Source organism: Syngnathus typhle, linkage group LG5 (assembly GCF_033458585.1).
Source record: "Syngnathus typhle isolate RoL2023-S1 ecotype Sweden linkage group LG5, RoL_Styp_1.0, whole genome shotgun sequence".
NCBI classification, from domain to species: Eukaryota; Metazoa; Chordata; class Actinopteri; order Syngnathiformes; family Syngnathidae; genus Syngnathus; species Syngnathus typhle.
Window position 1 is genome coordinate 13,245,019 of NC_083742.1, and position 19,077 is coordinate 13,264,095.

General features: G+C 42.2%; 1 protein-coding gene across 2 annotated transcripts in view; it reads left to right on the forward strand.

The window, feature by feature from the left end:
* Window positions 1-19,077, forward strand: part of ccser1 (coiled-coil serine-rich protein 1) — a 72,569-nt gene that overhangs the window by 33,547 nt on the left and 19,945 nt on the right. The window contains exons 10-11 of one of the 2 annotated variants that reach the window (XM_061278363.1): window positions 2,065-2,145; window positions 9,906-9,954. In XM_061278363.1, coding sequence (XP_061134347.1) covers window positions 2,065-2,145; window positions 9,906-9,954 — 130 coding nt within the window. The remainder of the gene's footprint in view (window positions 1-2,064; window positions 2,146-9,905; window positions 9,955-19,077) is intronic. The other variant, XM_061278362.1, reaches the window with a different exon arrangement.

Sequence of the window (19,077 nt, forward strand, 5' to 3'; positions counted from 1 at the left end):
TCAGACACGTTTTCAGAAACACACGCATCAAAAATTGGGTTGGTTGTTTAATTTCCCAATTGATAGGCGGCCAGGCACTCCAGAGACCCAACTCTGTTTACACAAGCAATTAAAAAGTCCATTTCCCCACAATATACCCCCTTTAAGTGTTGTTTGCCACAATATTGTCATCATTGTTTGTCCGTCATTTGTCACCTGCTCTATCGAAGCGGCACAACGCGGACATGATGCCAGGCCTCAATAGGATAATGTGCCGGCGTCCTACGGCGGAGCATAATGAGAGATGCCAGTCACCGGCCACTGACTTGAGTCTCATTTGGCATCTTTCTCTGATTTGCTGTCTGTGCCGCTCGCATCTCAATCTTGTCAGCCTTCTTTTGTCTCTCAGTCTTTTGAATCTAACGCCGCCTTCATTCCTCTTTCTCATCAAGCTGTCCGTGACACTTGCATCGCTTACCTGTTCTGACAAGGAGCATTTAATATGGTGCACATGTTAATACTTTAATAACTAACCAAATTATAATCAGCAGAGAACATGATGGATCCCTCTAAAAGATGCCGTGTCCCATTGAGTTGGCTCTGATTATATATTTTTTTGATTGAGAAGCAGGTTTGTGACACAACCAATTTTTGATAAGCTAATTTCAAATTTTGATGAGCAATCTTTTTGCAGGTTAATCCCAAAGATTTTTATGAAACAACACTATTATGAGACTATAATGAATGAACATTTGTTTTCTTTTTATTGATATTATCAACATTCATTCAACATGTTGCCTCAAATTCTGGAAAACTGGTCGACTAGGACACGTTCCTTGTCGGCAGAACAACAACACAGGATAGAAAGCAAAAAAACAAAAACAACATATCTTTACCTGCCTCCTACTTATTCATGGTTCAAGTAGCTTTTAAAATCTGACTCTCTGCGTCTCTTTTCACCAGCTGTATTCAGTTTTCTTTCAGAAGCTGTGTAAAGTACACTGAACCTACAAACCCCAGACCAACGCTGCATTTCATTTTGTTAAATTGACAGAGACGAGCTTTTCGAGCTCACTGGCGTGTACCTCCTATGTTGGGGAGAGGGAAAGAGAGAGGAAACCTTGCCTGCCGCTGCCAAGTTTAAGTGCGCCACTTTGAAGGAAAAGGCAATTCGTAGCCAAAGCTCCACCCGTCCGCGTCTGTAAATCTGCCAGTGGAAACCTATTAATTATCTCCTACAAGGACCTGCTCACAGGCCGGCCATCACTGGCTGTCACTTTTAACAGCATTCCCGCTCTTCCTCGCCGATGCATTTTGCTGAAAGGACTTTACTTCAGCCCACGACGTAGCGCTGTAAAAATGCAGACTGGCTTTTCAAACGGGCGGTGAGACGGTTTTAAAACACATGAAAATTGTGGACAAATTTGTTGTTGGATTGGATTGGAGGACAAGTTTCATTTTGATAAACCACTATTTGCAGACATTACACCAAATCTGTCGAAATACTTATTTAGATGCTGCTGTTTTGGTTAGCAACATGGTTCAATTGGCCCTAGCATCTTACACTTCAAATAATTCTGACCAGATTTTTTTCCCTTGATGAGATTGGGGAAATACGTCTCTTAAAGAATGCCCAGCAACTTATGATACATAAATCTTAACTTCTCCCAGCATTCTTAAGTCATTCAATTGTTTCAATCTAAGTCCACACCACATCAAGTCCATTCTGTGTGCTAGCAGGGGCGTCACAATAATTTATTACTGTGTAGAAGAAAAGGCTCCCGGGGTAAGCAGTGCAGAATTCCAAGGAACGTGCAACCTTCTACAAACATTGCCAAGCACATAAAATGGCTGTCTGCAACTTTGTGTGGTCAGGGTAAAAGTGGAAATGTTGGACATTCTGTAAATCCCCAAGAAGGACATTCAAGTGAACTTCATGACTTTTCCATATACACACCAAAGGATGAATGCATGTTGAAGGTTGCTGACATTGTGCACTTGTTCTGATTCACTCCATTTGATGTGCCCTTTTTGCATTTTTGGGCGGCGGACGGCTGATTACCTGTTTGTTTGTTGTCCTTACAGGAGAGTGCCAAAGCCGCCCTGAAGATAAAAGACTGCCACGTGAGCGACCGTGCCACACAGACGGAGCACATGGGGCCAGAAGTAAGCAAGCTCCAGAATCTATTTTAGCCCGAGTCTCTTCTCTTGCTTTACTTCTCCTTAAGAGCATCATTTGAAGCTCTAATCCATCATATGTCCAGTCGTGAAAATGCTGTGACGTTCATCGGTTTGTCCGCTACCTACCTACCTCCTCTTCAATTTCCACAATGCTCAGTAGGGAGGACACTGCGCAAGGCATTTTACCTGCCTTTGACATGGCTTCGCCACCAACTGACATTATGGGAGCGCTGTCGACGTAATGAATGTCTCCCTGTGCCGGAAACAGGGTCGTTGTGTTTGGGTCACTTTCCCTTTCCGATACACTGGCGACAAAATAAGTAACGACTGCAGCACTTGGTTTGAAAATAGGACGTGTGATATAACCGGTCACCCGAATAAAGTCCGACTATCAGCATGCTGTAAAGTGCAACATGAGGTACCATAAGCAAGCGACCTGCGTTGACTCTCCTCCACCAGTTAATGTTGTCCAGCGCCACAGTGTTGAGCTTCAGGTGCTACAGATGGAGATGACAGATGGCCCCGTGTGTGTTTTCCGACTTACAGAATTTAGAGTAGTCTTCATGTTCCCAACACTTTTTAACTGGCACATATAGACTGCGTCATATCAAATGGGGAGTCTGAGCTGATTGATTTGCAATTACGCGCGGTCATTAAAGCTTCTGGTTCAAAGCGAACGTGAAGGTGGATTTATGTGCACGCAGTTCCCCTTGAACCAGCATTCACCTCTCAATTTAGACACTACAGATGGTTCACATACCTGCAGCCTGGTTAGCTCGTAGCTCACTTGCGGATGGCTTCATAACTAGGCTGTTAACTCATGCACTGTCAGCCGTTTTGAAAATAGTTCTCCATGTTGACAGCTTTCCAAAATAATACTGCCAATATCTGAACTAAAGAGAGAACCCCTAGAGGGAACTGTACATTTGAGTTTCTAGTCCGTGTTGGTTGTAGATAGCACAAGATGTGGTCAACACACACACACTTGTGTTTGCATTTGCAGTGCTGAATCTCTATCATTTTGGCCTGATGTCATTTATACATAATAATCTATTCCTTTTTTTTTTTTTTCCCACATTTCAGGCTTTTATTACACCCTTCTGCCAGCGCACACCTACTCCCACTCATGCTTTTCCAATAATACACTCAGTGATGGCCTCGCCCTATTGAATGCGCGTCGCTTCTGTCGGCTTAAGCACGCAAAAAAGTGAGGCTTTGCGTGTGACGTGGCGAGTGCCTTGTGTCTATTTGTCATCGCCCGGGTGTGTGCGTGCGCGCGTGCTTTTTGTGTCGCAGCCATTAGTGGGCGGCTAGCCGAGTCAATAATGTCTTGAAAAACGTCAAAGTAGCTTGAGTGAAATAAGTTGCGTTTTATGCCACAGACAGTAGCATTAAGTCATTATTGTGTTATGTGTGTTGTCATGCCTCATGGCGGAATTCAATTATAAGCACGGCAATGCCATTAACGCAGAATCCATTTAGCTGAGCTACTTGTTTGTTAAAGCTTCATTTCTTAATGTTTTGTTCACTTTGTCTTGTGGGCATGCTATCAGGGCTTTTTGATTCAGACCTGTAGTGTTGTGTACATCGATGTTATGGAATGTTATGATTTAAAGGTGACATTATTCGGAAAGTGGATGATGTATCTTGGGGCATTTTAAAATAGTTCCCTGGTTCCTCATTAAAACTTCTTCATTTAACATAACAGTATTTAAAGCATCAAGGATGACTTTGAACGTGATTTCCATTTGTAACATTGGATGAAATAATTATGATGCCGCAATGACTTGCTCACAGACGATCATATTTGCAAAAACAGGCTGCTAGCAAAAGATTTAATAGTTTAATTTTGCACTTAATTGATGACACTCCAGACATGTTTGTATACAAACAATATTATTAATTATTATATTATTATTAATTTTTAACAAATTGGGCCCTCAAGTGTGGTGCTAGTTTTTTTTAATCAGTCCTCTCCTAGAACTTGAATTATTGAGTTCCGTTAGGTTTTTGCGCTCCTCTGATCAATTTTTCATTAATTTCATTAATGCCCACATCTTGATTTAATGCACGCCAGGAGTACATTGAGAATGACTTGCTGCTGTGACTAGATTCCATCTGTGGGCACAGAAATGATTTCTACACACATTTCTCAGTGGCAAATTAATATTTTCCTCAGGTATAGAATAATCATCAGCACTGTCAGATATTCTAATGCATTCTTTTGGAGAGGCTTTCTTGGAACTGCCCGTTTTCTTAAAAAATAAGCTATTTTGACTTTTATATATCCATTTAGCTTACTCAATTATGCTGCTGTCCTAGTAGCAATTTACACCCAGATTTCCTCCTCCTCCTCCTCTTCTTCTTCTTCCTGTTATTATTTTGTTTTACTTCTGCTCCAAAGCCATTTTCAAAAAAAAAGATTGCTGCGCGGCACAAGAGTGTACCCCTCTTGTGCCGTGCAGCAATCTTTTCTTTGTGTTACTGGCTCATTCACAGTTTCTCATTTTGCGTTCTTATCCAAAATTCTGTATTTATGACTTCGCTGTACTACTATCGTAGTAGAGGTTAGTGATAGACTACAGCATATTAAGATTTATGTGCAAATCCGGTTCTGATGCCACCAGGAGAACAGAACTCCTTCGTAAACCCTGCATGAATTCATAGCTACCAAAACGTAAATCCCAGAACCCTTCTCCATCCTGCGTAAGTCCACACTGACCTTAGTCTCCTTTAACAAAGTATCCAAATTGAGGAAGAAGTCTGGCCCGCGCCCAAGCGTACATCTTGTGATTTATTCTAAGGCCAGAACCGAGAGTGGCTATGGAGACTTCCATATGCTCGGCCCCTCCTCTCTTCAGTGAATGGGCTCTTAATTAGAAGAGCATCTGGCTGCCCGCTAGCAAGGTAGGCTAGTAAGCGCAGGTGACTCTGCACAGCAGTGGCTTGCAGCATGTGCGGCCTGATTTCAGCCCCAACCACCACCTCCATGCCCCCCACTTCTCGTTCCCGTGACCATGCTTGTGAGAGTGTGTAGGATGATAACGCAGCTATGTAGGTTAGGTACCCCGGTGCGCTGTTGGCTAGCAACAGCAAGAGTGTCTGCAAGTGGGGCAGCTATTTCTACTTCTTCGGCCTCTTCTTGCAAAGGTCAAGCGTCCCACTTTGTCTTGCTCCATCTATCCGCTGAAGCTGGACTCAAGCACATGTCCCGAATAAACAAATGACCACTTTTCTTCAGTCAACCTAACATGGATGTCTTTGGAATGTGTGAAGAAGTCAGAGCATACTGAAGAAAACTCGTGCAAGTATGGAGAGAATAACACACACGTGACATGCATCTGGCAGCTAGCAGCTTGTGCGGAAACTATGGTAGCGCTCTGCGTTTGCTCCTTCTTGATGTCACATCACTGACAGATGGACTCAAAGGCACAACACCTCCTGTGCTCACAAAAAAGCAATCGATAATGATGGACAGAAGTATTCAACAGGGAAAAAAAACTTTTACAAATCAAAACACAGTTAATCACCACCAAATGGAAGGAAATTATATCCTTTCACTCTGTCTGAGTCATGTTTTCAAAAACTGCAGTGAAGAGAAAGCTTGGTGATGCAAAGGGCCAATTTAAAAAAAAAAACAGCAGGCACATTTTTTTTTTTGCTAACCCTCCCACGAACGGCTCACCAATCTTGTTCACATTCTGAAGAACTAAAAAAAAATGTTTGGAATCCAAACTGTTATCAATGAAAATTTGGATTTTTTTCTTCTTATCGTGTATGAGCTTTACATTTTCTGTTGATATAGATTATTGCAAAGCATCGCCTTCTCTGGGAATCTTTGAAAAATGACTGTCCTGAAATAAATGACATCATTGGTGACTCGATGTCATCAACGCCACTTTCGTCACATTAGTGTCATCTTTAAAAAAAAATAAATAAATAAAAAAAAAAGTCTGAACTTGTGCAACCTCTAGTGTCCTCTTCCACATCAGGCTGCTGCGTCGAACGAGGGGCCACCCATTCACCCAAAGCTGACAAGCTGTAATATTGCAAGAGACGCAAACCCAGATTGAAAAGTGTGACCTCCTCTCCTCTCATTTTTCAATTGTGCACTTCTAAAAAGGGTAAGATGGAGAGAGAGAGAGAGGGAGAGAGAGGGAGCAAGCGAGAGAGAGGAAGTGTGGCCTGAGAAGGAGAAAAACTATTTTACGCCCTGCAGAGAATCTTATGAGCTTGGAGGTGTGGTAGCTGTTTGAAAGTTTTTAGAGGGGATTGAATAGATTGGAATTGCTTTATTTCAGCAAGCTAATTTCATGGGCATTCCTATCAGGAAGCTTTTATGGGGGGAATCAAAGGCTCTTGATGGTTACTTCTCTCTTGTTGCCTTTCTCATTCTCACGCTATTTTCTCTGAATGGTTTGCAGCTTTTATTCAGCTGCTTCGCCTTGTTCCATATCCACCAAAACTCACCCTGTCATCATTCAACATGATTATTTACATATTGTGCTCAAGACGTGAATTATGTGTCGATATTAACGCTAACAAGGAGTGGATTTGAAATTAAATATGTTGCATCCTCGATGAATCGTAATGGCAGCAGCCATGAAGGTGGTTGGTTGGCTTTGGGGGCAAAGTTGAGTACCTTCCATACTTTTTAAAATTATTTTAAAATATAAAGCTTTTTTCATGTCATTGTTCTATAAATGGAATCTGGGGACAAAGTGGACTCTCATCATTGGGAATTGGTTGTTTGAAGCCCTTTTTACACTGCCTCTTGATGTTTAATAAAATCGACTAACAGAACGGGAGGACAAGGTTGACCCGGCAATTTTTGGCCATTAGAGGTAGTATCAGTAGCTGCTCTTATGGCGCTTGTAAAAACCAGCCAATAGGATTCTCAAAGCCCACTCTTGCGTCAAATGGCAACTTTTGGGTCGCCTTCGTGTTGGTTTAAAACGCACAGACAGAAAGATACCAGCTCTTACTCTTGGACTTTTAAGGCTCTACACTGCTCTCTAACTTGTGAATAAATGGCTTGAGTCTGCCCACTGTGCATTTCTACAAACTATAATCATAATTTTTCTTGCAAACCTGGAGAGATTTTATTTTTTATTTAGTCACATGAAATAAATTATCCGTGCATTTTTACCAACTAAGCAAGAACAGTTATCGATTCCTTTCGTTGTTGACCACTACAGCCGGCGAGGGGGGGACTTTAAGCTCATCCCTATTTTATGTTACCGCAGCAATGTGGGGGACTCTCCATGAACACGTGTGCTGACACGCATCATGTTAACGTGCGTCATCAGCACTCCTTGTCACTTTAAGCGGGAGCAGAAGGAGGAGGGCCGCTCCAAACACTGATTGGAACTATGTAGGTCTCCTATTCCTGTAAACTAGATCATTTTGTACAATCGTGGTCCTCACTGAGTAATGGCACGGCAGTAAGACAGACCCAGAAATGTGCGGTGCCCTACTTAAGAGTTTTTGTAAAAAAAATTGTTTTAATGTCGTGTCCCTCCCTCCACCTCAAAGTTTTATAATCTTGCTAATATCCCACTTTTAATTTGTCGCCCTTTCCACATTTTGATCAATTTTCCCAAGCCTCATTCTCCCACAGCTTTTTTTTCTTCTTACTTTCCACTTTTGATTTTCCATCATCTACAAAATGTTTTACGTGTCTTTCTTGAAGTCTTTTCATCATCGGCCCGACTACTTCCCTGTCTTTATGCCCGCTGTTTCACCTGTATACGTCTCCTCACATCTGTCAGTGCTTATCACTTCCTCTCACAACATCTACTTTCTGTGTGTATCATTTTGTTGATATACACTTTTAATACTCACGTGTCACCCAGTCAGCTATTTCGCAGCTATAAATCTTATTTATGACATATAAATATAAAAACAATGCTTTCAAGGTCAAAAGTTCAAAAAATGAGATTGCCATGACCAACCACAATTTGCACAAGATGAACTGAGACACGCATACCCCAAACCATGGCTGGCTCAAATAAAAACTACGATCATTTCCCCAAACGTTGAATAGGTTAAAATACTAAAATCGCACAGGTTGAAATTAATAAAATATAAATTCCCCCCTTATCTACTAGGTAGGTGATTAGTATAAATCCCCCTAAATTGTGCCCCCAAAGTTGCCCACGCTCAAATAAGACTATTGTAAAGTCGTCAAAGTTGCACATGTTAAGAAAAGATTCAAAGAATGAGATCACTACAACTCCGCCTTATCATTAACAGCAAGCAAATAGCTGGGGCTGCATTTGATGACTCTAATAACATTCCACAACATAGCATTTTAATTGAGGCATTATGACACCACATACTTGTCCCATTCCGCAAATGCTATTTATACGATGACATAAAAAGAACATGGCTGGTTACATTTCCCCATGAAAGTCCTTTGCTAATGAGACCTCCACCCAGACCCAGGTAATATCTTTATGTTTGGGAGTAAGACGTTTAATTGTGCTTTTATGCCATCATCAAGTTTTACTGTTGAAGGCCACTTTCCATCTGCCTGCTGTAGAATTAGCCCTCTGCGTGCAAGCACTTGAGAGCCGTACTTATGAGCGCAGGTGGGAAGCTTTATAACTCCTCCATTTCCCCCCCAATTCTTATTCCTAACATTTTTCACCACAACCTTCGTAACACCAAAAGCGATTTTTGCTCATCTTGTTAAATTCGCATGGCTACCGGCATGTAGTACACCATCAAGTGTCATCAATACTCCTCATTAATTCCCCTGATGCCGAGCGTCGGTCACGCCGGATTGGAGGCGGCGGCAGCATAGAGTCTTGCAAAGATGAGTCACGCTGCCCTTAGCTTCCACCTCACGTCTTTTATTTCATTTAGTTAGTTTTCTGGGTTGAGACAACTTGAGGCGAGACGGTATAAAATTGACTACGGCTGAATGAAAACATTGGAGACTTAGATGCTTTTTTATTGGCAAAGTGGGTCCTTTGTCGTACACTAACCTCCCACGGTTGACTCGTTATAAATTCACCAATTCTGTTTTTTCCCCCATTGGTATTCCTTCCCAGCGTTTTGCTAAAAAACTATTCACATTTTCTTTCTAAAATAGCTATGATACAATGGGATGGTGCCAAATCCCGCATCAGTAGGAAGTTGATCTCGAAGAAATATGTTGAAGTGATCCATCTCGACTTAGAGATAAACTTTGTATGTTGGGGAGGAATCAAGTTAAGCTACATTTTTTGAGTGTCTTCATGACATGTGTGTGAGAAGTAAATGAAGAAGCCCACTAGGACTTTAAACTCAGTTGCTAACCAAAACAGCAGCATGTAAACAGTCTCTCGAATATGGAGACTTAATGATCGTATATCACGTGGCTTACCAAACCGTTCTCTGCAGAATCTTTACAGCCTGTGATCCAGCTCTTTTTATTGCCTTCCAGCAAACAATGTGGACTTCTTTGTATTGGTGGCTGTATACCGCTTTGCATCGGTGGTTGTATATTTGTGTCGATTCAAATGACACTTTTGTGGCTCCGATAATGAGTAAAGACCCGAACCGGTCTTCCAATGATGAATTTACATCAAGGTTGATTTTTGCTTGCTGTGTAATACTCTTAAGTGTTGCCTACTAACAACAATTCCTTTTTTTGTCTCTGTGCCCACCCCCTTCTTTTTTTTTTTTTTTTATTAGATTTTTTTTGTCCCCTTTACAAAACTGGTTGCTTTTTGTGTCAACATTTCTTCTGTTTCTAGGGCATCAAGGCGCATGGGAGCGCCACGTTGTCCTCAAGGAGACAACTAAGTGAGTGTCTATTCTGATATCACCCTTGGACGTGACTGTCTTGTAGTGGCCCCGTGTACACAACTAGATGTGCCAAAACAAAACCAAGACACTAGGGGGTCTTTATACTGGGTCTTGCAGAATACATGCTGCTTGTTTATACATCACAAATATGCTGATTTGGCAGTTTTTGAGACATTGACCAATCTTGTCCAGCCTGTATGTAGCCAGGGCACATCATTATTTTACATTTGAAAAATATCAGTGCGCACGACCAGATGTCACACAAAGTGCATAAATACCGAAATAGTAAACTATTCTTAGTTTCCTCACAAATTAATTTTGTGTGTGCCCGTTTAATTGAATACAACACAATTATTCTCTTGTATGAATTGCAACAGGTCGACAGGTTAATCGTTCCTTCTGCTTTCTTGTGGAAGAGAATTTCATTTTTTTTAACCTGTCAGTATTCGTCGGTGGCATAAAAAAACGAGCATTCACTATTTGTATGAAATAAATAGATTATTTCCGACCTCGTGATCTCTCGTAGTGTATTAATCTACCGTTGAGCAATTGTTGGGAATCACTGACCTCGGCTAGTTTTGTGGTAAAGATCTAATCCTTATCACCTATTTTCAACATGATATCCAGATTTACTTCAAACATTTCTTGTCAAAGCAAGCCCAAACATATTTGGATCTTTCCATGTGTGAATCAAGACCCGGTATGGAGGCCCTTGAAGTGAGGAATGCTCCCTGTCCTGTTACGTAGAAGGGAATGCTGCCCAGTGCCACTGTACTGCACAGAACCCTAACCCTGTGAGATCCTAGCTCATCTGGTTTGAGAGGATGAAGTCGTAATAGCCAAAATGTCTTTGTCTAAAAGAAAGTAAGGGGAAGAAAGTCTGACCAAGAAAGGCACTGACCATTTCTCTCCACTCGTTATGTGGCTTTTGACTAAACCTCATGGTCGCAGGAATTGAACAATGGAAAACACACTTACTCTAGGAAACAGTGGTCACGTGTGTCTAATCATCGCATCTAATCAAGCAAGCGTACCTTTTTGACCCATTACACTGATTGAAGTGCACTGTTTTTTCATACATCACACACACCCACACTTTTGATAACTTTGGCGACATACACGTGCACCCTTTTTGAATTTATAACATTTAAAGTGGAAGTGCATCAGAGTCATATCAGCACCTCCCAAAGAAAAACGACATGACACTGAACGTTTTTGATTCCATTGGACGACTCAAGTCATTGTTGGCATTTTAAGAGTTAAGTCAAGCATGCCTATCTGTTTTCGTACATGTAACCCCTACCGTCTGAACCTTTACCTCGGACAGAACCTATGTTTGAACGCCGGGACCCGTCAACTTCTCAGAAACAAATTCTCAACCACTTCACTCTGATTAAACAGCACGCACACACGCATGTGCACACGCCCACACAAACACACACACATGCCACATCAAATGTTGACAATAAAGTCCAATCAATCAGTTTCTGATTGCCTGCTTTCGTCTGTAGGTGCGTACGCGCACGTGCATGATTACGTGTGTGCATGCACGTGTGTGCATCCGTGTGTGTGTGTGTGAAGGTTAAAGCCGGAAGAGACAATGACTGCCTATAACGTGTCATTTGTTTGTTCTATATGTGCAAGGGCACCTCAGCACTTTGTCTTTATACGAGTTATTTTTACGGGGTTAATTTTTTTTTTTTTTTTAGGAGAAATACCCTCATCATCTTTATCTTTGTGTGCATTTGTGCCGGTGATTCTTCTCGCTCATTAAACTCCTCGAAGGCTGATGCTAATGTGGCGCTGTGGAATTACGATTCTATTGTGGACCTGTTTTAGGGCAAACAGTACTAATGAGTTTAAACCGATTGTGACCGCGATCAGTTTTGATGTGTAAACTATTTTTTTTTAATGGTCCTCACATGACAAAGAAAAAAAGGGAAAGCGTGTGGTTACTGGCCTTTTAGGGCTTGCTCTAATAAGATCCTAACTCACAGGCGCTAAATTTCTTTATCAATTTAACAGACTGTGTGCGCTCTTGGTAAGCATGTTAGGTTAGATTTACAAAAAGCGCTATCTTTTACTAACGATCCAGCCAATGCAGCTAAGATGGCCGCCGCAGGAAGGGACAATCGATCGGGTTGTGTCACACTTAAGCCTTAATCCTCGTCACACAAATGGTTTGCTACAATGCATTATTGAATAGCATATTTTTTCATCACTATTCTTATATGCAGCAAAAAGTACGACTGATTTCCAAACATATCGAAGATTAAAAAGAGCCAACCCAATGTTTGACTTGTGTTGACTTTCCAATTTCGTTGACCTTTGCTTCATTCAACTTAGCTTCACCTTTATAAGACAAATTTTGTCATATGCTTTGCTGCTTCTTACAATGTATGAGATTTGCGTGCTTATAATATGGTGGAATGCTGCAGAATTGGACAAAGTTGGAGTTCAAACCAAAACTTTGTGAGTAAAGTCCTTTCATAGGGCTCCAAACAACGTGGCTGTTTTATCCGCGTTACTCTGCAGTCGTAAAGACTCTTGACCAGCGTCGTTAACGGGTGCATTAGTACATAATGCTTTTGCAAGGCCCCGTAATGGCCTGACAGCGGCGGCCAGCGTTACCGCCGTGTTTGTGAACTTTAATGTCGTAAATGCATTTGCTCTTTATGCATCTTGTAAATATTACAACTACATTTGCCAAGCGACGCACTTAGTAGTTAGTCGGTGTGTGGCACATTTATATCGACTTAATGCGAGTGCGTGTTTGCGTAGGAATGAGTCGCAGGTGGAGACGAACGAGCGTGGGTTTACAATCAAGTATGCCCAGTGGCGGTTGTTGCAGAGATGAAAGATTTTCATACCCAGGTGGAGGTCGCCTGCCGGAGGAAGTGTGCATGTGCAGTTTGCATAATGTCATATGTGACTTGTAGGGGTTAAATGAGGGCAAGAACCATTAGCATTTTTCACTTTCTCCTTGATGCAGCAGTTTGAGGAGCTCATAGCGTTGTCACAGGCATCCCCCGATTATGAATTACAGTTGTTTCTGTGGCCGCGGTCAAAGATCAAACTGCACTCTGTTCTGAGATCCCTGTCGGAAGTCCATCCATTCCGTCCGTCTCATACAACCTGTTCCTGTTAGAGCCATGATTGAGCTGAAGTTTATCCCAGTTGACTTTGGGTGAAAGTCGTCGTTTACACCTGACTGGTCGCCAGCCAGCCCATCCATTCGTATAAAAAATAAGGAGCATATGCATGGTTTTGGAATATGTGAGGAAGCCAGAGAACCTGGAAAAAGATCTGACCTATCAATTGTGGGCGGGAAAACCAAGTCATCTTCAAACAAGCACAGCACATTGCGGTGGCCCACTCACACATACACATGGTCCTCTGGGCATGTGTGTGTTGATGTGAGGTTATCTCCACCCTGGCTCACCGCCAGACAACTTATCTGACTGTGATCCACAGCGCTACTCGCGGCGACTCCTAATTATAGACAAAGGCACTCAAACAGACTAGCCTGCACACAGCTTTTCCATGTTCTCCTGTGCACTATTCAACACTAATGAGCCACTTTGCCTCCCCCCCCCCCCACCACTCCCCAAGGGGAACAGCCACACTCTTCTACCCTCACGGCTCCTTGACGGAGGCAACCAGGACTACCTCCATTTGCCAGCCGCCCATCTGCTCTTGTGATCGTGCAAAGTTGCACTCAAGCAAGCATGATTTTTTTTTTTATTCCTTAAGCCGCCCTCTCTGACTTGCCTTACCATGGAACCAAAACAAGTCATGTGACACAGTAGGCAAAGGACAGCAATGGTGGTAGATGATTTTTGTTCATCTTGGCAAGTTGTTTTTTTTTGTTGGAGGAAGCCTTTTTGGAGGAATTCTTCTCAGGATGTCGCATGTGCGCGTTTACCTCGCTTTAGCGTAAACAAGGCTTTTGAAAAATTTGATTTTGAAGCGAGAATGCGTGCTGAGAGTTGAGGAACTGTGGTGACACATGGAGCAAGGGGGAAAAAAAAAGAGAGGATGAAAGAAAGCTGCTGTAGGGAAGTGGAATGAGATGAGAGAGATGAGCTGTCAAAAAAGTTAAGAAGCCAAAAGATAGCAATCAGGGTGACGGAACGCATGGCACTGGCAAGAGCAGAAGAAAAGAAATAGAAAATAGTTGTTGTTTACTTATTTGAGATTCGACAATGGCAAGTATAATCCTCCCACAGCCCCACTGGCTTTTTTCTTTTTTTTTTTCTTTTTCCTTCTTTCATTCCCTCCCTCCTGTTGTTTCATTCTTTATCTCTGCCTCTACTTTTTTCATCCATCTTTGTCCTCCTCCCGCCCACTCCATCTGCACTATCACAACAGAATGACACTCGGTGAAAGGCTTTCAAGATGTAGCCAATAAAAATCGAGTCATTCTGCAAAGTTGAAGGACGGTGCTAATGTTAATGCCAAGTAGATTGGTTATTGGATTGGTGGGGATGAGGTGAACCTCTGACAATAAAAACCTTGTTTCAACTTTAATATATAGTATATATGCTCCATGTATACAAATGTTTGTTAAACGGAAAATCAAGTCAAAATTCTTCTCGACAATTGTGTGTTGTATACGCCACCACTACTCTAAACCACAATTAATTTATGAATCAGAATAGCCGGTTTAAACCAGTGGCGGGGCAATGGAGCATGTTACTGTACGATCATGCTTTCACACACAACTGACATATTTGTTGGACAACGACAATTGCTTTCAACACAACAAGAAGGAAAAGTAAGGACTTGAACCTTTATAAACTCGAATATTGCACCACAAAGTCACCATATTCTGATATTACCTCTAAAGGTGGAACTTTACCTGTCCCGGATTTGTCCCCTATCCGTGATGTCCATGTTTATACAGAACAAAGATACAGGAAAAAAGAAAAAAAATGCCATCCAACTCTTACATAAATATCCCCAATCAACTTTGTCCCCCTTTTCGGCTTACTACCTCTAAAGGTGGAAACGTTCTTGGGTTGATTGTCCTCTTATACAATTTCTGTGCTTCTAATAGTAAACGATGAGCAGAAAAAGATGTCTTCCCCCAGGCAGTGCTTCTCCCACTATCGCTGAAGGCAGAAAATTGCTGGATTGACTTTGTCCCGACATCATGCAAGTCATACCGATCAGTGACACAGGACATGGCTGGGAGAATGACTGCTTTTAGAGACAGTCTGCAAGAAGCTTCTAATGCTACCTCCAAAGGCGTAAAATGACCAGACCTCCTGCTCTGTGTTGGTGGCGTTTATACACAGGTTAGGTTAGGTTGCTTTCTGAAAAACATTTGCTGGGTCAAACACTCCTGCCCACATTCCATGTTATTAATGCATTCGATACAAAATGGCAACAAAAAGTTGCCTTTTAAATGTCGTGTAAAAGGGCCTAACCCTGAGGACGGATAATTCTTATTTGACTTTTCCAGTTTTACCTCTCCATCATGTCTCAGTGCCGTTACTAGAGAAGCCTGCTTTTACAGACAGCACGGAAGTGTCTTGAGCCCTCTGTCCGTCCTCTAAGTAACTTTATCAAGGTAAGCGTTATCTTTAGTCCAATGACAACAGAATGGGACAGAACAGGGCAGAAGGGACTGGGGCGACTACTGCTGCGTGTCTCTTTTTGCCGGCTTGCCCCAGGGACTGCACAGAGCAGTGCAACGCTGAGGCTGTCAACAGAAGGTGTGTGAGTGTGCATGCGTGCAAACCAGAGAGAAAGTCTGCACTTGTGTGGGAGCCTGTGATCTGTGCCCCCATCCGCCACGATGCTGCCCCTCAGGCAGGCCGGGCCAGAGCGGCACAGGATGTGGAGGACGGCGGGCACCTGACTGGGCACAGATGGCACCGAAAGACAGACTCTAAGAACATGCTAATATATAATTATCTTTACAATGACACAGGGTACCTTGGAGTCGAGTAAAGGGAGGAGGGGGGACTCCAGGGATGTGCAGGTACAAGCGCATACCGTCCCTTTGGCTAAATTGGGAGCTGACGTAGTGACAGCACATTATTATCAACTACAAACAGTTTACATAGTCTCTGTTGATATTTTCTTTTTAACTGAAGCCTGAAAATGGAACATTAGTGTAACTTCCTGTAATGAATGTGTTAGCTGGAACCGGTACTGAGAAGTTTGGAGTTTGCTATACCGAAAAACATTGAGTATTTTTGCGTACGTTTTCTGCCGATTTTGGGGTTCGACAACGGATGGGACTCATTTGTGCTGTTACAGCAGAAAACTGTGACGGTAAGGAAGTGGCACTGGATTGGATAAGGGGATTTGTCCCTGAGTTGCTGCAGCCGGCCAAGTGCGGAAACAGTGTACTTGCACTTGTGGCAGTTGAATTTCTCCACGTACAGTAAAAAAAAAAAAAAACAATGACAACACCTTTTGTCTTCAGGTATTTTTCATGATATACTTTATGTGTTACAATATTATGGTTTGCAAAATACGTGATACTCTGAGTTCCAGGATGTCAGTCGGCCCACTGCTCACTTAGCCAGCACATGTTGTGCGTATAGTTTAACTTTCATGTGAACAACACTGAACATGTGAGCTCGGGACGTAAGCTTTTGCGGAAAGTCCTCATTCCAAGCCCCCCCCCCCCCCCCCCCCTTCATCTGGTCATTGCAGGCTTTGATCTACCGCTTTTAGAATCCCCACTCACGCGTCTAACTCTTGCCGCTTCCACAGAGAGCGGTTTGCGGAAATTTTGGCTTTTTCCCACATCCCCAAACTCGTGTGTTAATTTCACCGGCGACTCTAAATTGCCCATCGATGTGAATGTGAGTATGAAAGGCTATTTGTGTCTATCGAGTCAGTTGGAATAGGCTCCGCTACACCTATGATCCTCATGAGGACAAGAGATAGAGAAAATGGATGGCTTATTTTGCAAAATGGACGGAAGGATTAATATAAATGTGCATTTGTGCAAACAGCACCATCAGCCCCAACCACTCCAGTGTATGAAATGAAATGGGAGAATCATTGCTACATTTCCCATTTATTGGCTCTCATTAGGAGTACCTAATATTGTGCCTTGAAAGTTTTTCCCGACAATACTGTTTGTGCATGGATGCGTTTGAACTGCCGTTACCCCTTGATCAAGCACCGATCATTACCAGAGTGTTAGTGATGAATATTGCTTGTTTGTTTCCGTCTTTATGGATCATCCGTCTGCGTGCTGGAATCATAATCAGATGATAAATCATTTTGAAAAGTAAACTTGGACTTTAAAATGTTCATCTTTCCCTGACATCATGCATCATTTCTCATCGTCTTCTTTAAATGTGTGTTTTGTATACAAAACATACCAATTTGTACTATCTTAACTAATTTGCTGCTGATTTGATTGGAAGGCAGAGAAAATGTTCTTATTGGGCTAGATTATGGATATGTGTGCCCTCTGTTAGTGTTTGTCATTTCGTGTCATCCATCTTTCCCATGTGCTTGTATTTGTTACTTCATTGTTGCTCTCATGTCACTGTGCCATCTCACCACTGTGTCGTCTTCTCATGTTTCTTCTCATCCACGCATCTTCTTCCCTTTGTGTGGAGCCAGTAAGCAGCATGGTATGACGGAGGAGTTTAAAGAAAACAAACAAGGTAGGAGTGTCTCAGTTGGCCCACTCAACAAACTTGGAGCGGTCAAACTTGTTTTGGGGTTTATTGTTACAAGAGGAACCTTTAAAGTTGAATGCTTTTTTTTTTTTTTTTTTTGTGATTTCACCAAAATGATGGCAAATGATGTCGATTCGCTAACGATTCCACTCTAAATCACATATCGTGCTTTGCTGTAATGTTAAGCATAATTGATTGATTTATTGATGTAGTGTGTTAGGCCATAGACTCTGTAATGGCCTGTTTGCCCTCCATAGGCAGGGATGATGTCACAGGCAGCACAGGTTTGCATGTGGCGTCGTCCTCCGTCTCGCCCGTCGTTCATCTCATTACTCACACCAATCAAGGCGACCTGATTTACCGTCGTTACCTTAAATGTGACCTCAGCGAGTGTACTCCAGCGGCATCTCCTTCTCTTCTTCATTTTCTCCCCTTCTAAATGTGGCAATCAAGTCACGATCACACCTTCCGGAACAAGAGGCGCCAACAGAAAGTTGACATTGATTGATGATAGCGTTGCAGTCGGTTGAATTTTGTCATCTGCAAATTCACTTGAGCAGTGGATTTGAGTCAAACGAGTACATTTCGGATAATAGCCCAAGTTCACTATTCAACTTTCTCTGCTCGTGTTAAAGCGGGACACTGAGAGGAAAAAGATGAACAATTTCAAGTCTCCTCACCCAAGCTAGATTTGTCACAGTACTAAGGCTGACTTCATTATCCGGTTGGAAGTCATATAGAGCCACTGGGAAGAGAAATAATACAAGAAGTAGACACCTATCATTACTCAACCAGCAACCAACTGTATTAAACAATTAATAACCCAATATAGATTGTAGTGTATTTCATTGTTGACTTTTGGGTCCAAAGTAAAATTATTGTAAAGAATTTTCCGTAGGTGTGGATGGGTGGATGGGTTGGGCTGGTTGAGTTGGGTGGGTTGGGTGGTCTGGTTGGGAAGGTGGGTGGGTGGAATTGATGGGACGATGGGTGGACATATTTTGCTACGTTAGCGTCGTATTCTCCATCAGCTATCTGTGACTGATCGATTGTATAATGTTGTCGGTAATGAATTTCATGTTTACAAAACCACAATGTAAAGGTCAATGTGCCGCCATTGTGCGAAGTGGCCATTCCTTAAATGTCGGTACACTCAATGGAACAGCTAAATCTTGTGTTTAATTATAGTCATGTGATCCATAGTAGATAATCATGTTGTTTCTCTACATTGGGAATTGTCTGATTTTGCTCTTAATTGGCCAGTCAAGATGCAGAAGAATGCTGGTCGGCTGATGGAATGAGGAACACAGAGGTTTGTTAGTGTAATTGCTTTAGATTCAAAGTGAAATTCAATAATAAATAGTCTTTATTTGGAAGAATTGCAAATCAACTCAGAGGCCAGGTAGATAAATTATGAATCGGCAGCACAGGCATTTGGTTCTCTCCTTCAAAATAAGTGAAT